Here is a 16,010-nt window from a genome sequence, read left to right as displayed (position 1 = left end):
CACATAACTATCGGGTCCACTCCAACGAACCAAAATACAGTCCTCTAACTAGGAGGCCCTCCCTGGACATCGTCATCGATCCAGATCGATGGTGGGGCCCTCCTTGCGTATGTGTGTAGAAGGGGGGTGCATGTGCGCGAAATGTCCCCATCAATTCTCCGCGGCTGCGAAGGTTTCGCCACTGGCGAAATAAAACTCTTGGACCGTTCCAAGATGTAAGGATCAAGTCTCTGAAGTTCCTCCTCAGTGAGCCACATACTGTCTGAAGCTAGGCATGACTTCCACTTGACCAAGAACTTCTGAAACCCACCGTCCGACGTAGATATTATCTGATGGTCCAGAATATCTTCTATCTCCTCTCTGGGTGTGGGAAGGGTAGGTATGGGAGGTAGAGGCTGGGAAGATGGGTCGGGAGGGGGCCATGGATTAAGGGAAAGGTTTGGGGAATCAGATAGTTAGGTGACAGGCTGAACAATGTATCAGTAGTCCCCTGAAATGCAACTAGATCCTCCACATTGAATGTGGAACTAATTCCCATGAAAGGTGGAAGATCAACCACATACGCATTGAGATCGTTTCATTTTATAATTTTGAATGGTCCAGCGCTACACGCGTGTAATTTATGAACGGCTCCCTGAGGGTACCGCTCTGGCCTAATGTGAACCAACACAGAGTCTCTTACATTGAATTCCTTGAAACATTTATGCTGGTCTGCAGAAAGTGTGTAATGTTCATTACTAGTCATGATCTTCTGCCTGATTTCTTGATGCCATGAATGAATGTGATGCGCAAAAGACTCTGCAGGCTCTGACGACCTATGGGACAGTGACATAGGGACAAGATCAATAGGTTTCCTAGGTTTATAACTAGTAACGACTTCAAAAGGACTTAGACCTGTAGATCTATTGACAGAACTATTAAATGCAAACTCAGCGATAGGTAGTACAGTGTCCTACGTCCTGATGTGTTGTATATCCCTCATAGGGGGAAACTCATCCAATAGATCATCAGGAAAGATATCACGAAACTCATCCACTACCGGAATGGCCTCAGTAGGTAACTCTACACTAGCCTCTGGTGCACTCTCTCTAGCCACAAGGCCGTACATGTCGTACCACTCAAAAAGGTGTTCCATTTCTGTTAACCAATCTTGAAAAACTTTACGGTCTAAGTGGTCATCAAACGTGGGGGCATCTACTCTAACTTCTTTAAGAAGTTGCGCATCGAGGTCATAGTGGTCTTGATGTACCTCACGGGGTGGGTGCACGGGTGCGCGCCCATAACCGATTCCTTGGCTACCTCCATTCCTTGATTTATCCTCCTGACCACCTGCCCGAGATTGGGCATCTTCCCTAATGGTGGGGTTTGCCCTGGCGGAGGTCTCTAGTTGGGTAATGTGCACATCAAGCTGTTTAAAGTGTTGGTCCATACGTTGTTCCACGCGCCTACCCAAAGACTTAAACTGCTGGGTGGGTCAACTTGTTCATTGACTTTTGCAATTGCTCCATGTTTAGTGTAGGGTGCAAGCCAAAACCATGACCCGTACGTGTGGGCATACAACCACTAACTCAATCTGAGGACCTTCTACTACGACTATATGCGCCTAGATATGACTAAATGCTCCCATAGGACTCCATATAGAGAAAACGACACAATACTACTCAATTTCCAGCAACCTTTCTGTCAAAAAAATCTATCAATAGAAAATCCAGCAAAGAGATATGCAGATTTTCTGATAGCAGAAAATTTAGCAGCTTATATAAAAAATTATGGACCTTTAAACAACTCTATATGATGATACTTAATGCATAATGGACACAAATAAATTAAACTTTAAACATGTCATGCATTCCCCTATAAAAACCTTGTGCTCTGATACCAAATTTGATGCAGGACATGAAAATTAACTATGATATGCAAGATCTCAGGCTTTAGATCAAACTAATTCAGAAACATTCACATAAACTTTTCACATCCCACACAAAAGTTCAAACGTTCAAGCAAGGGAAGTAAAACTCATCCACACATGCACAGTAATCAGTCCCTAATCCAAGGATTCACCAGTTTCAATTAGAGAACCCTAGGATTAGAAAAAAAGGCAAACAAATTGAAATAATGCAATCTAGGGTTAGGATTATAGAAAAGAGGTATGAGAGCGATAAAATAAGCGGAAATTCTGAACCCGACGATAGTCCACGTGCGCGGACAGCGGGTCAGGCCTGGCCGCACGTGCGAGGGGGTCCCGAATGGGGAAAACGCCTCCTTGGCTCTGGTTGGCCAGGGGAGGGCTTCAAAACTCCCGAGTTTCGTGTTGATCGGATGCGCGGTCTGTGCGTGGTGCTCCACCAAAGTTTCAGCCTTCTTGCAGAGCCAGATTATGAAATTCTGCTGAAGAGAGGAAAATTGCTGCGATAACGGATAGATTTGAAGTGCGGATAGTTGTAGGAGATGAGAAGTAGAGATGGTAGTGGATGGGGGCGAATCAGGATAGATGTGGCTTCGCACCACAGTAGTAAGCCCTTCGATGAAAGGAGGGCTTCGCACCCAATTGGATTTCCACAACTCAAGAACTCAGAGGAGTAAAAAAAAACGTAGAATTTTTATTAATATTCAATGAGAAAATAAACCTACAAGGGGTGCCTATTTATAAGAAAACACTATACCCCAAAACTCACGCCATGTGCGCAACTTATTACTTCGCGATGAAGTAATAAAAAATAATAACTAATCAAAGTAATCTAAACCGTCCATGATATTCTAAATAACATTAATAAGCAAGACTTAAAATATGAGATTAATCAGACTAGTGGGCCACGATCATGAGAACCCATGATGGGCTTTACTTGACTATCGGGCCCACTCCAACGAACCAAAACTCAGTCTTCTAACTAGAAGGTTTTCCCTGGACGTCGTCATCGATCCAGATTGACGGTGGGGCCCTCCTTGCATACGTGCGTAGGGGGGCGGCGTGCGTGTGCGTGTGCACGTGATGTCCCCATCAGAGAGACATGCAAGTTTAGGCTTTAAACATTCCCAATGAGGTATTACTTGCCAATATTTAATAAGAAACTATGATGTGATGGACCCCATTTTAAGAATACGTGATAGAAATAAAATGAATGCTCAACTAGTTTGGTGGGGTAAAGATTAGGTTTGTCTTGGGAAGGTTGAATCGCCTGGAGTTGTATGTATTGATCAAGGAATTCACTTTGATTTTTTGTTTTTGAGATATTAAAGATGCCAAATTCTAGGAAGTTTAAAGGTCCAAGAAATATATACAAAATTATGATGTCTACAACCATACTATTCGCTCTATTACTCTAGATGGGAATAGTCTTATGAATTATTAAAAAGAAGACTAAGCCTCATGGTGTAAAAATTCGATTACTTCATGCTCTATCTTGAAATAACAAGTTTACCTGTACTTCTTTACATGGAGAAAAGTAGGGAATCATATTAGTGAGGGACTGGAATTTGGAGATGATGCAGGACAATTAACCACTTGCTCTAAAAGCTTGAATTGATAGAGCATAACAAATCAATCCCTTTATCTCATAGCCTAGGCCCCAAATCCATGGGTTAGGTCCTCGGCTGAACCCTCTTCGTGGGCCCCAAATCCATGGGTTCCACTTCACACAAGCCACCGGGCCCCAAATCACATGGGTTTCACGGGCCACCCACCTTGAGTGTGCCCTCGCATCCCACTGGCCACCCCACTCGAGCCTGGTGTGAAAACGCCTCTGCATTAGGAGATATATGTAGTATTTTAGGAAGATGGGATAAGGCTTAGATGATGATGTAGTGTTTTAGGAACATGATATATTAAAATTAAAATTTTTATTTAAAAAAAAAAAAAAACATGATGGATTTGTGCATCTTCAACACATTTATTTTCATTTCTTTTTAAACATATGGTATGTGACGTATTTTGTAAATTAAAGTACACAACAGTTGTTAGATGAAAGTAATTGGGTGACTACTGGCTATGCCTACAACTTATGTTCTTAGCTTCATTGAAAACTACATAGTAGAAAGAAGCTAGTTAACTGATTTCCTTTTTTTTTTTTAATGACGCCAGGGTGTCCCCGCCCCATTTTAAGGCGAGACTATTCCTTGTGGATGCACGCAACCACCCGCAACCACATTCATTCTCCAATAAAGAATCAAAATGAACATATATGCAAAAGATACCACTGCCACAACAACATACATGTCTAGGTTACCGAAATGTTGTGATGATGGAAGTATAGAAAAAGCCTTGAAGAAGCATTTAAACAATGATGATATCTTTTGAAGGGTCATTCCAAACCTTTTTTTTTTGCTTTACAAACGATAACAATACCTTGTTAGTAAATAAAACATGCCTTTCTCAACTTTATTCTTCCAATATTGGACCAAAAAGCTCTCAAAGTGATAGCTTTCATCAAAATTTAAAACTCAAACCATGTGCATCCACTAGTGAAATGGTAAAGTTTAATAAAAATTAAAGAACTTCCACCAATTAACAATCACCTACTGCCTTTCACACTTAAAATAAAAAAATGTGTTAAATTGTATTACCTTGCCTTGCTTGTTCTCCATTTGTCGATGTCTAGGGCATCCATACCAACATATAGAAAAATAAATGTTTCCGCAATAAATGAAATTGTCGCAAATGCATGCCTGTGTTCATCAAATTACAGAGGAATTACTTTCACATAAATGTAGAAGGCAAAGAAGTTTCAAGTGAAATAATTTCTTTTCTGCACAAGAAAGGGAACCATCTTTCCATATACAATATATATATATATATATATATTACAAGAGCAATATGTCATCATAACATAAAATTATTTTTTCTTAGATATATTGTTTTGCAATGCAATTTTGTTGTCATTTTGCATGTTAAGCTCTCTAAATTTACTCAAAAGAAAAAAAATAAAAAAATAAAAAAATAAAAAAATCAACATTCCCATTTAAAAGCTTAACATTGAAGCCCCATAGTCTAAAGATATAATTGTACCTTAAATCAAGTAAAGGGAAATCAAATTAATTAATTAAGCAATCAACAATAATTAAAAATAAATAAATGCGTAAGCATAACTTATCATCTTAATCTAACATTTTCACTCACTTTGTAGCATGAACATCATTCATTCACTCTTGGGAGTTCCTCCAACACTTATTAGTGAACATGTCAACATTTGCCGTTAACTTCCAATGGGAAATGCGATAGTTTCCTTAGAAATGAGTTCATCTATCACAAATTGAATATTAACCTTATCGTGTGCTGTTATTTCAAAAATAATTAGATGTGTGATAATATGAATAGCGCTTCAAATATTAGAAAATATTATATGGTATCTGATTCAAAAGAAGCTTGATGGTTTGTTATTTCTCATTTTCCTTTGATTTAGACATGAATGATAACTGCTTCTTTTACTTCAACGAGAGTATAATCGCTTCCAGAAAGGCATAATAACTTTATAAACCTTCTATTGCTAGGTTATCCTACAAAATCTGCAGTGTTGGTGCTAATATTCAAATCTTGTTTGGCCAACAGGAAGACATCTTTTTTCCTTAAAAAAAAGGCTTTTGCATGTAAAGAATTTATATGTGGCTTCTTGGATGCTGCCATGAATTGACTTACTATGACTATTATATGCCTAGATGAGTTACAGGAGATATACAAAGTCCTCTTACAAGTTTTTTGTGCATGAAAATATCTTCAGTTGGCTCACCCTTCTCTTTAGATAGCATGTGATTTTGTTTGATGTGGCACTAGCAGGGTGGCCAGTGGGTTAGCTATCCCAAGCCCAGCCTGGGTCCAGTCTGCCTACTGCCGGATTTGGGCTAGGTATTTAGATCCGTGGATTGGGATTGAGCCTAGGTTTTTGAGCTCAGTTGTTAACCAAGCCAGGTTTAGGCTAGGTTTGCACGATGCATGCTAAAATCTGATGGCATAGCTTGGTCACAATACAGTTAATTAAATTATAGATATTGTATGACTATTGTGTTTAATTCAGGGTCGGATTTTGATAGGGTACAGGGCTACTGGCTAGATTCAGGTTGATTTGGGCTAGGTCAGGCTAAGGCTTAGACTAAAAAGATTAACAGGTTTTGTTAAGCTGGGTAGGTTTCCTTTTCCTCCAATCGGTTGGACATGGACCCTATGACTATGGCCTTTGGCTGGCTTGGGTTTGATTCATGCTTGGTTGCCTAGGTTCAAGTCCCTTACACTGGACATGGACAAGTTCCTGCTAGGAACTGGGATAGTACGTAACTTATATGTTCTTTATTCATTAAATTTTACTATTTGAACCAGCGATGCCAATTTCAAGGAAGTAATCTACGTCTCGTATTTCTATAATTGCAAAAACTAGATGTCTTCTAGATAGATGCTACCTCAACTCAATTTCGTCAAACCCAACCATTATGTGAAGTTGGTGAATTATAGATGCAATGTCATAATCTTCAGAAAATTCAAAATGAACAAACCTAGCTGAAACAATGAAATAAGGTTCCTCTCTTGAGTGAAATTCAATGGGGCCAATCAAACAACCCGGATGCCTTCATTGCTTGGCAACCCAAGAAGATTGTATCCGCATAGGGGAATTCTCAATTTATTGATGTCTTGGATCTTTTGTTTGATTAAGCGTAGTCATTTGATCAATAGCCAACTTCTTGATAATCTTGATTAGGCGCTTAAAATGATGAAAAGCTGGGGCTTACAGTCAAGACTAGGCCTGGGAGTGTATTCTTAAAGAACTTCAGAGGCCTTAAATGAAAATATATACATGATTATACACATGGGTCCGAGGACATGAAGCCGACATAAGAGAGGGAGGGGTGACCATAATACTCAAAGCCTCTGAATTCTACATATATATCAAAGATCAAATGATAACCTACTATGATACCATGCCAAATTGGAAAAGGAGTTAAAGCTTTATGATTCCTATTAAACTCCAAAAGGAGAAGATTAAATTGATATATTATTACAAATGGTGACAAATGATGCCAAATTCTTATGTAGCTACAATGGTAGTAGAGTTGCAGTACATAAACATGTCACTAATTTCAAGCTTCATCAAGTGAAGTAACCACCATTATCATCATATTGTCAGCTACCCAATCTCATGAGTAGGATTAGGTTTCTCAAGTTCCAAAATTGTCCTATCTAGATATCCTAGCTTCCTCCAGCCTCTAATGAACATATAAGCTGAATTAAACCATGCCAAATAATTTTTACTATCAAACTTAATAGTGGTGATATGCAAATCATTCAATTTAACAACACTGACTCCTTTTGGAATCATCGAAGAACTTAAGTTATCACTTGAATGAGAAGAAGTACATTCCATATTGCTGTGTTCAGTGTTCAAGTTGTCGGCGATATTATCGAAATATCGCCGATAATATCGGTATCGCTAGTCTTGCGATACCGAAACCCCCTTATTTCGTTTCTCTTTGGATTATCGGCGAAATATCGCAGATATCGGTGAAAAATCGGAGATATCGGCGAAAATCCTGGATTATCGCCGATAATATCGAGATTTTCGCACTGTAGCTACCAACCACGATCCCTATCACGGGAAAACTGTGGCCAACAACCCATAAATCCGTGAGAAAACCCCTCTTTGAAAAAATCGAAAAAAATATCGGAAATAAGAAAACCCATCTTTCGGAAAAAATATCGGAATCGAGAAGATTGCCTACTTGTTGATCGGATCGGAAGTTGGAGCTCGGAAGAACGCATCGATCAACAGCACCCGGTGCCATTCCGTTCGGATTTTCAGGTTTGAAAATCCCCTTTCTGCATCAACCCTCTTTCAAATATCTCATTTCTTCGGCGGAGATATCTCTTCCACGAAATTTTGGGGTTTTTTTTGCTTTTCGTAAAGAAAAACCCGTAATAGATATCGGGTTTTTTTTTTCTTTTCTTTTCTTACCAGCCTAATGAGGCATGCGCACCTACGCACATGCGCACCTTTGTACACGTGTCATGGGAGTGTAATCCGGACGGTCCATGTGATGCGGAATCACATGAAACCTCGTAGGGGCAAATTTCATACCGATCTAAAACTCTGGTAGGCTATAGAAAAGAGAAATGCAAATCAATAGATGAAACATTTTTCTTCTTTCATGGCCCACCAAAGTTTTGGATCAAAGTAAAAGTTGGGCCTTACAGGTTTCATGGGGTTCTGCATCACGTGGACCGTTCAGATTTTATACTCCCATCATGTATGATGGCCCACCAAAAAGTTCGCACCAGTTACGTACGAACGCAGTGAGCATATATCAACGCATTACGCGGAAAACAATCTGCGCGTGTATAAAGGCAGCCCGGCCACCGCATGTAAGGCCCACCATGATTTATTTATTTTATCCACTCCGTCCATACACGTTAAAAGATAATTTCAGGCCTTTATATAAAAAAATTTGAGGCATATCCAATGTTCAAATGGACCACACCATAAGAAATAGTTGAATTGAATGTCTACCGTTGAAAAATATTTGGAGGGCCACGTAAGTTTTGGATCAAGCTAATATTCGTGTTTTCCCTTCTTTCGTGTCATTTTTAACTTTTGAACGGGTTGGATTTCAAATAACGTTATGGCCAGCATTAGGAGAGTTTCAATTGTAGGAATCACTCTTGAACTGTTTTCTGTGGTCCTTTCGCTCATGGCCTAAAATGATATCTCAAAATGGATGGACGGTGTGGATACAACACATACATCGTAGTGGGGCCTACAGAACATGGTGACGTCACCTCAGCAGCCGACCGCTACTCAACCTGTCAGTATCTAAGCCGCGTCTGCGCGGATTGGAAACGGATTGGCTATTCCCCTGCCACCAGCCATTGCACTGTGGGTCCCACCATGATGTATATGTTTCATCCATGCCGTTCATCTATTTTATAGATAATTTTACGGTATGAGACCAAAAATGAGGTATATCCCAATCTTAAGTGGACCACATTACAGGAAACAGTGTTGAATGAACATTGACCATTTAAAACTTTTTGGGGCCCATAAAACTTTTTGGGGCCATCCAATGAACATCTCGCCTCTTTTTTTACTGTAAACATGTCTTTGATAGTATATCAGATCCATGAAAATGGTGGGACACACCATGATGATCAAGATGAACCGATTTTTGGGTGGGCCACAACTTCAAAATCAATGGGCAGCTGATGGAATACTTAGTGTACATGTGTGCCAGCCAAAAGAGTAGATTGATCTGATTTTCATTCCAGTTGATCATCATGGTGTGGTCCACCTTTGGCACGTAACCGATTTTGTACAATTGTGACACTTTTGCTAGAAAGAAATCATTGTATCAGAAAATAACATCCAGGCAGGCCCTGGTTCAGTTGAATGGGGATAATTTCTTTAAATTTCTACTCAACTTCTATTTTTGGGCAAAAAATAGAAAGCTCCAAAAATGATATTTTGCTGATTGGGTCAGCGCATGCTTTTTGGCCCCCATTAAATGAAAACTTTTAATTTAATGTATTCTTTTTGTAAATTTTTTATTCCTAAATATGTAAATATATGTGTTTAGGCATGTCCTGAAGTTTCATTGAAAAATTCCACTATTTTCTCCATGTTTCCCCCTTTTTTCCTGCATTTCCGGTTATCGGCGATATTATCGGCGATAACAATATTATATCTTTATCTCCGGCCAACGAAACTTGTAGCGACACCGACAACTCGAACACTGGCTGTGTTAACTCTCCAACTACATGAAACTACATAAGAATATGCATAAGGTGCTCATAACTAATCAAATATCGGAGCCTACACAACCCGAACACACCATAAAGTCTCTATATGAGAACATCAACCTAAAACACTAGCGAAAGAGCTTTAACATGGGTTGTACGTCAACTTCCCTCTATAAAAAAATCATCTAAACTCTCTCAAATCTCAATGAAATGTCACAATTTTTTATTCCAGAGACTACATGCACAATCACATCAAACCAATGCGAAAAGACCCCATAAGAACAACATTAAAAAAAAAAAAAAACGGATCGGACCCCTTTTCCAAAAAAAATCTATTTCAAATAGAACCACCAAATACTTACCAAAATACCTAGAAAAAATCACCATGATTAATGGGAACATCGGAGGACCTACTCAAGTGTACCAGAGACGCAGACGACTACCCCACATCAGCGCAACTTTCTTTGTAGATGAGAGACGAGTTCCAAATGAGGCCCGCTGGGCCATTTTGAAGACCCCACATGCATTGGATGTGCATCAGAAAGACCCCACCTTGGGATAATGCATGTGGGATGCTTAGGAGATCATTTTAGTCATAGGATTTCTATTTCGTGTCGATCCAACCGTTGGATCTTGTCAATCAGGCCATCAGGCCACCGAATTTTTTAGATCCGGGCCCCTTGACTCTGATTTAGCTTTCTTTATGTTTTTTGTTATTTTTAGGAGTTATTTGATGGTTGAGATTGATAATATATATTTTAGTTTTCTTATTTTTTATGATGGGTCACTTCACTTAAGTGAGTGGCATAGTTGTAATTATGCCGAATTTTTAATAATAAAAGCACATAGGGGTGAGTTCCAACCTTATTGGATTTTGTGATTAAAAAAAGAGGAGAAAAGCTATTGCTTTCTTCTCCCATCTTCATGCGATTTGAAGATATTTCCATGCGATTTGGAAGGAAGATTAGTGCAAGGCTAATCTTCATCAACAGAACCGCGAGGTCTCCATCTATCCCCACATCATCTTCTCTTTTCTCCCCCATCTCAGATCTTTGTCTTCTCACAAACCCAACTTTCTCATACTTATTCACAATCCAAACCCTAACCGACCTAAACCCATCCACCCCATGCCACACGTGTGACCATACAGCCACACGTGTGAATCCCACCTAGCCCCTTTTGGCTTTCTATTATCCTTATATCAAAACCCCTTTCTTCTATTCCTAAAACCCTAACCCTAAACCTCAAATTCCTAACTTTAATAGATTTTTCCTAATTTCTAAAAAAACCCTAATTTGAAAATTCTCAATTCCTATGAACCCTAGTTCTTCAAATTTCAGATTTTCCCCATCCAAACCCTAATCATAAAACCTATAAATCTGTCCCTTGAATGTGGAACGTGCCTATGCTAAATTGGAAGTTTTATCCTTCCATCGATCCTAGTTTTAATTGATTTATGCAATTTCTTAGCATGCAAATATGTGATTTAGGTTAAATCAGATTTTATTTCCTATTGTTTACTCTTAATTACTTGGTAAGTTAGCATCTTTTGTTAATTGAAATACTTTATGGACTCTTTCATAATCTCCACGTTGCATGCTAGCATTAAATCACATATCCTGCATCAATAATTCTTCTAATTTCATCCTCTTCTAGATCTTGCACTTTTCTTCTTCATTTGGCCATTTGACAGTACACTGCTTACGTCACCCATATGGTGTGATGACATTAGCAATGGCCAGTGGGCCCAACTAAGAACGCCTTCAACAAACACTAAAGCTTGGCTTTGATACCAAGTAGAAAGTATGAATAGAGAAAGGAGAAAGTGGAAAGAAGAGAGAGAGAGAGAGAGAGAGAGAGAGAGAGAGAGAGAGAGAGAGAGAGAGAGAGAGAGAGAACAAAAGAGGAAGAGAAGGGAAAGACTTTTAGGGCACAATAGCCACTAATGTTAGCCCCAACAACTAACATTCTTGTATTATCATGAACCTAAAAAATGGCATTCCACAGGATTACAAAAACACACGCATGCACACATGCATTTCTCTACAAGATAAAAGGTCTATTATGTCATTCAAGATTAGAAGTCGAATAAAGCGCATAGCTAGAACAATAAAAAATAAATGTAACACTAAGGGGCTGTTTGATTTTTAATTTCCCCAGTAAATACAGGGAAATAAGTAATTATTACTTACCCCACCTGTTTGAAACTCACCGGAATTCTGTTTCGAAAAGCGGTCCATACAATATTTGTTATTACTGATTTAAATATGTGGGCCCCACCATGAAATATGTGAGTTATCCACACCATCCATCCTTTTAAAAAATACATTTTAAGGCATGAACCCAAAAATTAAGAAAATCAAAAGCTCAAGTGGACCACACCTTAAGGAACAATGATCATTAAGACGTCAATGGTTGAAAGTTGTTTTCTCCCTAGGGCCCACATTGATGTTTATTTGTCATCCAACCTGTTCATATGGTCACACAGTCATGGATAAAGGGGAAACAAAAATATCAGTTTGATCCAAAACTTTTGGGGTCCTCAAGAAGCTTTCAATGGTAGGAGTTCAATTCCCATTGTTTCCTGTGTTGTGGTCCACTTGATCTTGGGATCTGCTTCATTTTTCGGCTCATGCCCTAAAATGAGTTGGCTAAAGGGATGGACGGTGTGGATAAGACACACACATCATGGTGGGCCCCATGATTTAACATTTTTCTCTTCGGGTGACGTGAAGAGAGTTATAAATGAAAGGTGGCGGTCAACATCACCTTGGAAATCCAACCAGAAATACACTGGTAAATAATTATTACTCATTTACCTTGAATTACCTCTGTAATTAGAAAATCAAACAGGCCCTAAAATGCTTTATCATTTACCATTGTCGTTTTGACTGTGACATTTGGCATAAATCAAAGGGTTCCATGTGGCTTATGCAAGAAAATGACACATGTATTTAGGCTTTGTTTTCCCAACTTATTCTTAAACAAATATTCCATATAAACATTTTACCAAGATGTCAAGGTACAACAAGTGACAATATCAGAAGAAGTTCTATAAATAAATGCGAACAATAGGGAAAAGTATACCCGTTTAAAATTATTTAATAAGAAATGAAGCTTCGAGAGAAAGGGTGCGTACTTAGTTGTTATCCGCGAGCTTTCAGTAACATTATGCCACGTATAATGTGACATAACAATGCCGCAAAAGAAAACTGTTAGAATCCCGCTGAGAGAACATAGCTGCAAAAAATGTTTTAATCATTAACATCTAGTATTCAAGAACTGCATCACACAAAAGTTGAAAAACTGATGCTTTTAATGATTTAAAGATGTCATTTTCATCATTGTTAGATGGGAGGACGAAAAAATGAGGCTGGTAATCACAAGGAAGAGGGGATATAAAGATTACTGAAATGACCCACACTTAGAAGTCAAACCTTTATAATCTTCAATTTTGCAGAGGAAGCAAGCTCAATGCATTCTAGGAGCATTTAAGGAATATAAATAAAGTTGTAAATATAGAGAGAGGAGAGAAATTTGTAGAGAGAAAAGAGAGAAATTAGGGGAAATTTTTGAGTTAGAGGGAATGATCTCTCTAATCTTATTTTATTAAGAATAAGCCTAATGGAAAGATATGGTGTCTTGAGGGAGCACTGAAACATAAAAACAATAAATTCATATACTCTTAACACTCCCCTCAAGCTAGAGCATAGATGTCACACATGCCCAACTTGCTCAAGATGTCATGAAGGTGAGAAGATTGAACAACCTTTCTTACTGAGAATATCAACTAGTTATGTAACATCCCGGATTTTTCCTAACTTGGCAATGGATGTCCTTGGACGTAGAACTGCCCTTAGACCTTATTCTGTTGTAATTAGGACGTAATTTAGTTAAGTATTAATAGCTTGGATCACTTTTTATACAAACTACAAAGGGCCAAGTACCACCTCAGACAGAAATCAAATAGGACCAAATCCTTTAGAAACTAAATGAGAATTAATTTAGCGTTAAACTAGATTCTCTGTGCAATGGGCCCTAATCACTTTAAATACAAACTGCAAGACCCAAAACGAGTAAAATCGATACCGCTACAATATCCTAAAACTTAGGATCAATCTCTAAACTCAGTTGCTCTCGGGAGCACCTTGAAACTTCGTATTGGACCTGAACCGCACATCGAGTGTCCGATGATCACGAAACTATACAGTTATGACTGCATTACTAGACTTGACAACTCTCTCAGAAATCAAGTCTTAATTATATTTAAAAATGCACAACTTGAGCCTGGAGCGAAGTGTGTGAGAAATATGAAAATATTTAGAAATAAAATCCGAATTTAAGTAATCTAAGTCGTGTCGCTTGCGCACTAAATATAAGGATTCAGACCATCAAAATCTGACCCAAATACACCATCGGATTAGGAGAAATGTCCCACACATGTCGGTGTACTTGTGACCCTGATCGAGTGACCGTGACCGTTAAACTGAAACTGGTCCGCCACGGTCGATCTGCACACCCGATCAGAACGAAAGCTCAGCCTGACCTAGATCCAATGTCAGAGAGCTTAAGTCCAACCGCACGTGGAAAAGTGGCTACCAGAAGTGCTCCGTTGGGCTGAAATAGATGCCCTTTGAATATAACCTAAGTATACCTTGGCCCTGGGGCCATTCCCATCAGTTTTGGGCCTATATAAGGGCCTTAAACTCTCTCTCTCTCATTTCATATGATTTTGCAATCTTAGGAGAGATGATAGAGCAAAGAGAGAAGGAAAAAGAGAGAACGTGAGAGAAAAGTGGGAGAGAGTTCCTGGTATCTGAGCCCATCGCTCCACGTGCTGAATCGACCTATCTGTATCGCTATATCGGTGATTCTGATTCTATTTTCGGGTAAGAAATCCTAACCCTAATCTGTTTTAGGGATTCGGGTAGAGTAAATGGTAAAATGGCTAACCTGTTTTATGTTATAGGTTGCCGTTGTGCCGTAAACAAAGACTTAGTGTTTAAACTGAGTTCGTTACGCATTTACCAGCGAAAGGTGCGGACTATAAACGTATAGTTTATGGTTTTCAAGGCTTTCAATGTCTGTTAATGGTTTATTACTGACGTGGGTGCTATTTCACACGCCAAATGCGTCGTTTGTTTTGCGTTTCAGATATATATGAACTATATTGACTATAGTGTATTCTAGGTATTTGTTGAAATGATTGAATGCGTGTAGAATTGGGATTCGTGTTTGCCATGATTATCTGTCATGGATAGGAGATAGTTGCATTTGTAACAACTCCTTGGCGAAAGGATCTGCCCAAATACATGTTATGACCGATGTATGTCATGTATGTTGAAGGGTGCAATTTAAGTGTTTGTTGAAATGACTGAATGAATATAAAATCATGATTTATGCCTACCATGGCTATGGGATGTAAGTGCATGATGATGGTGTATGTGACAACTCTTTGTCGGAAGGATTTGTCCAAGTATATGTTAAAAATCAACATATGTCATGTATGTCGATAGGTGTAGTATAAGTGTTTGATAAATTGTCTGTATGAACAAGTAATTGGTGAATTGTATTGTATATGGGCGTTGAGATAAGGTTCTCAACTACCTTAACTATGTGTATAAATCCCTCTATGTACCATATATTATATTGTCTGATTACTTATGAAATACATATGTGTGAATTCATGTTTATATTGTATTTCATAAAATGCTTAAATGGTTGTAGGATTTGAATTACTTACTGCTTGATTATCTCACATGAACTCTTGTTGGTACTGAGTGTGGTTGGGACTATGTAATAGTCCAGGCAATCGGTAACAGGTTCTGATTTGGTGGCTGAGGTTGTTTTCGCCCACAGGACGTGTTCGATGAGTCCGAGCCGTACTTCAGTTGTCGACAGTGGTTAGGCCACACGGAGTGCTCATGCACTTCATGTCGATCAATTCGATGTGCGCTCGTGCTAGTCGAGCTCGTCAAGTAACCCGATTGACTCGATGAATGTTCACCATGTATGGACGCTACTGCTTGAATCTAGGGTACCAAACTCACCAGTGAAAACCCCTTTAACCTTGGTACCTCGATTCGCTAAGACTCATGAGCTGGGCATGGTGGTATGGGACACCGTGGTAGAGCTGTCGGCCTACGCTGGGGTGACAAGCCTCCTCATAGTGACCAGTGAGCAACTCAGACTCGTGAGCCGAATACGGTGGTATGGGACACCGTATTCGAGCTGTCGGCCTACACTGATAAGGTGACGAGCCCTTTGTAGTGACCTTGAGCATACTCTGAATTAGCGGTGA

At 39.1% G+C, this 16,010-nt stretch overlaps 1 protein-coding gene across 2 annotated transcripts in view; it reads right to left on the bottom strand.

Moving 5' to 3' along the window:
• Positions 1-16,010, bottom strand: part of LOC131226152 (sodium/hydrogen exchanger 1-like) — a 39,973-nt gene that overhangs the window by 4,300 nt on the left and 19,663 nt on the right. For both annotated transcript variants that reach the window (XM_058221870.1, XM_058221869.1), the window contains exons 9-10: positions 12,849-12,949; positions 4,561-4,662 (exon numbers count right to left, since the gene is read on the bottom strand). In XM_058221870.1, the coding sequence (XP_058077853.1) occupies positions 4,561-4,662; positions 12,849-12,949 (203 nt within the window). The remainder of the gene's footprint in view (positions 1-4,560; positions 4,663-12,848; positions 12,950-16,010) is intronic.

Source organism: Magnolia sinica, chromosome 14 (assembly GCF_029962835.1).
Source record: "Magnolia sinica isolate HGM2019 chromosome 14, MsV1, whole genome shotgun sequence".
Lineage (NCBI taxonomy): Eukaryota > Viridiplantae > Streptophyta > Magnoliopsida > Magnoliales > Magnoliaceae > Magnolia > Magnolia sinica.
Note: the sequence above shows the minus strand (reverse complement) of the source record. Positions and strands in the feature narration are given on the sequence as shown.